This window comes from Penaeus vannamei, chromosome 37 (assembly GCF_042767895.1).
Source record: "Penaeus vannamei isolate JL-2024 chromosome 37, ASM4276789v1, whole genome shotgun sequence".
NCBI classification, from domain to species: domain Eukaryota; kingdom Metazoa; phylum Arthropoda; class Malacostraca; order Decapoda; family Penaeidae; genus Penaeus; species Penaeus vannamei.
In genome coordinates this window covers 26,795,373-26,797,872 of record NC_091585.1, presented here as the reverse complement: position 1 = coordinate 26,797,872, position 2,500 = coordinate 26,795,373, and the positions used below count along the sequence as shown (strand labels likewise).

The 2,500-nt window shown below is 57.3% G+C and overlaps 1 protein-coding gene across 2 annotated transcripts in view; it reads left to right on the top strand.

The window, feature by feature from the left end:
• LOC138859609 (trichohyalin-like) overlaps positions 1–2,500 on the top strand; it is a 23,057-nt gene that overhangs the window by 18,422 nt on the left and 2,135 nt on the right. For both annotated transcript variants that reach the window (XM_070115393.1, XM_070115394.1), the window contains exon 2: positions 1–2,500. This exon is cut by the window's left edge and continues 139 nt beyond it; it is cut by the window's right edge and continues 2,135 nt beyond it. In XM_070115393.1, the coding sequence (XP_069971494.1) occupies positions 1–2,500 (2,500 nt within the window).

Below are 2,500 nucleotides of genomic sequence, written 5' to 3'. Positions count from 1 at the left end.
CCTGGGCACCCACGCCCCTGCCGCAGACGCCGCAGCGGGCGACGAGGAGGGCAAGGCCGAGGCAGGACAGCAGCAGGAGGAGGAGGAGGAGGCCGGCGGCGACGCGATAACTCGAGCGGACGCGGCGACGACGGTGCCGGACGAGGTTGCCAGAGGGACGACGTCCGACGCCAGGCAGTTCAGGATATACCAGACCATTACCAGAAAGGTGCAGAAGCTCCTGTTCAGGAAGCAAGGAGTACAAGAGGAGAAGGAGGTTAAGGACGATAAAGGAGCGGAAGAAGGGGAAAAGCACGAAGAGGAAAGTGAAGAAAAGGAAGTAGCAAAGGAAGAAGAGGAGAAGGCCGAAAAGTTGCCCCTCCTTCAAGAGCGCGACGAGGAAGAAGCCAAAGAACAGGTGCCGAGAGACAAAAGGGAAGAGGAAGGGGAAGAGGAAAAGGCTGAGGGAGAAGAGAAGAGCGCGAGAGAGGAGCCTGAGAAGAAGACAGGCGTCAGCCAGGAGCGCGAGGAGGCGGGATCCGGCGAGGGAGTGCAGGATGGCGCCAGGGAGAGTCCTGTGAGGGAGGAGCATGGCGGCAGTGAGGACACATGGAGAGAACTGACGGACAAGGAGAAGGAGGAGGAGGAGAAAGAGCAAGCAGAGAAAGAAGGAGCCGATGAGAGGAAGGCGAGCGCAAAGGAGCCCGAGGAACGGATCTACGACCTCGCGGAAGGCGAGGAGGAGAGGCGAGAGGCAGAGGAAGCGAGCGAGGAGCCGCAGGTCGCGAGCTCGCGGTCCCTCGCCAAGGAGATCGTGAGCGACGCCATCGAGCAGGGCGCCTTGGCCGTGAGCGAGGGCATCTACGTGAGCGACCGCCTCGTGGTGAGCACCTGCGACCTCGACGGCGAGGTGCTCGGGGTCGTCCGCGAGGGCGAGGAGCACATCTACGAGGTCCCGGCCGACCTCGTGCGCGAGGCCCAGCTCCACCTCCTGGTGCTGAGGGGCGGCCGGCGCGCCCTCACGCCCTCGCCCGGCCAGGAGGAGGGCAGGCGGAGGAGGAAGGAGGACGTGGTGATCGTCCGCCGAAGGAGGAGGAAAGGTGCCGAGGGAGAGCAGGAGGAGGAGGAAGAGGAGGAGCTGGTGAGCGTGGTGAGGAGGTCCCGCACGGAAAGCTGCAGCAGCTCAGTGAGTGAGGGCAGTGTGAGGAGAGTGAGTCGCGTGGTGAGCGAAGGAGGCGAGGAGGCCGGCGGAGGAGGAGGAGGAGGTGGAGGCCGCGTCAAGAGCGTGAGGAGGGTCGTGTCCCTAACGCAGGCACAGTGGCGCCGGCTCCAGGGCAGCGTCGGGTCCCTCACCACCGCCCTCAGGTCGCGCTACCACAACCTCCGGCGGCTCCAGCACCCCCACCACGCCGTCCCCCACCACCACCACCACGAGGAGGGCCCGGAGGAGGAGCAGCAGAGGCAGGACGAGGTGAAGGAGGAGCAGAGAGAGCGCGAGAGAACCTTGGGGGATGGGTGGGCGGTTCAGGAGGACTCTGCACGCCCACGAACGCCCAAGGACACGACTGACAAACGCCTCGCCGCCGAAGAAGGAAGAGGGAGGAGGGAAAGAAGGGAAGGAGGAAGAAGGGAGAAGGAGGAGGAAGGAGAGGTGGAGAAGGAGAAGGCTGCAAAGGACAGGGAAGGAAGAAGGGAGAAGAGCGAGGAGAAAGCGGAGAAACGAGAACTGGGAAGGAGAGGAAGGAGTAAGGAGGAGGAAGTTCCCAAGACTCGGCGAATAGAAAAGAAAGAGGGAGACGATAAGGAGGCGAAGACAATAAGAGAGGAAGACGAGAAAGAAGTAGAGGAAATCAAGAAGGAAGAAGAAAGAGAAGGAATAAAGGAAAAGAAAGAGGCATTACTAATAGAAGAATCAAGGAAGAAAACGAAAGAACACCTTCAAGAGAAAAAGAGAGATTTGGCAACTGTGATTGAAAGCGTAGAAGAAGATAAAGAAAAGGAACAAGTGAAAGAAAGGGAAGAAGAAGGACTGAGGGCGAAGAAAATTGAAGACGAAGGAGAGAGGGAGAAGCAACTAGAAAGAGCGAGAGAAATTGAAAAAGAAAAGGAGAAAGAGAGAGAGAAAGCAATCGAAAGAGAAAGAGAAAAAGAAAGAGCAATTGCAAGAGAAAAGGAGATAGAGAAAAAGAGGGAAATCGAAAGAGAAAAGGAGAAAGAGAGACAAAAAGCAATCGAAAGAGAAAAAGAAGAGAGACAAAAAGAGATCGAGAGAGAAAAAGAGGAGAGACAAAAGGAAATCGAACGAGAAAGGGAGAAGGAGAGAGAGGAAGAAGCCGAAAGAGAAAAGGAGAAAGAGAGGGAGAGGGAGAAAGCGGAAGAACTAGAGAGAGAGAAGAAGAAAGGAGGAGCCAGCTGGAAGAGGAGGAGTTGGAGGGAAGCGAGTTATTACAACAAGAAGAAGAGAGAAAGCGAACTGGCCGATAAGGAAGTGAGCGAAATTCTCGAGCGGCAGCTAAAGGAG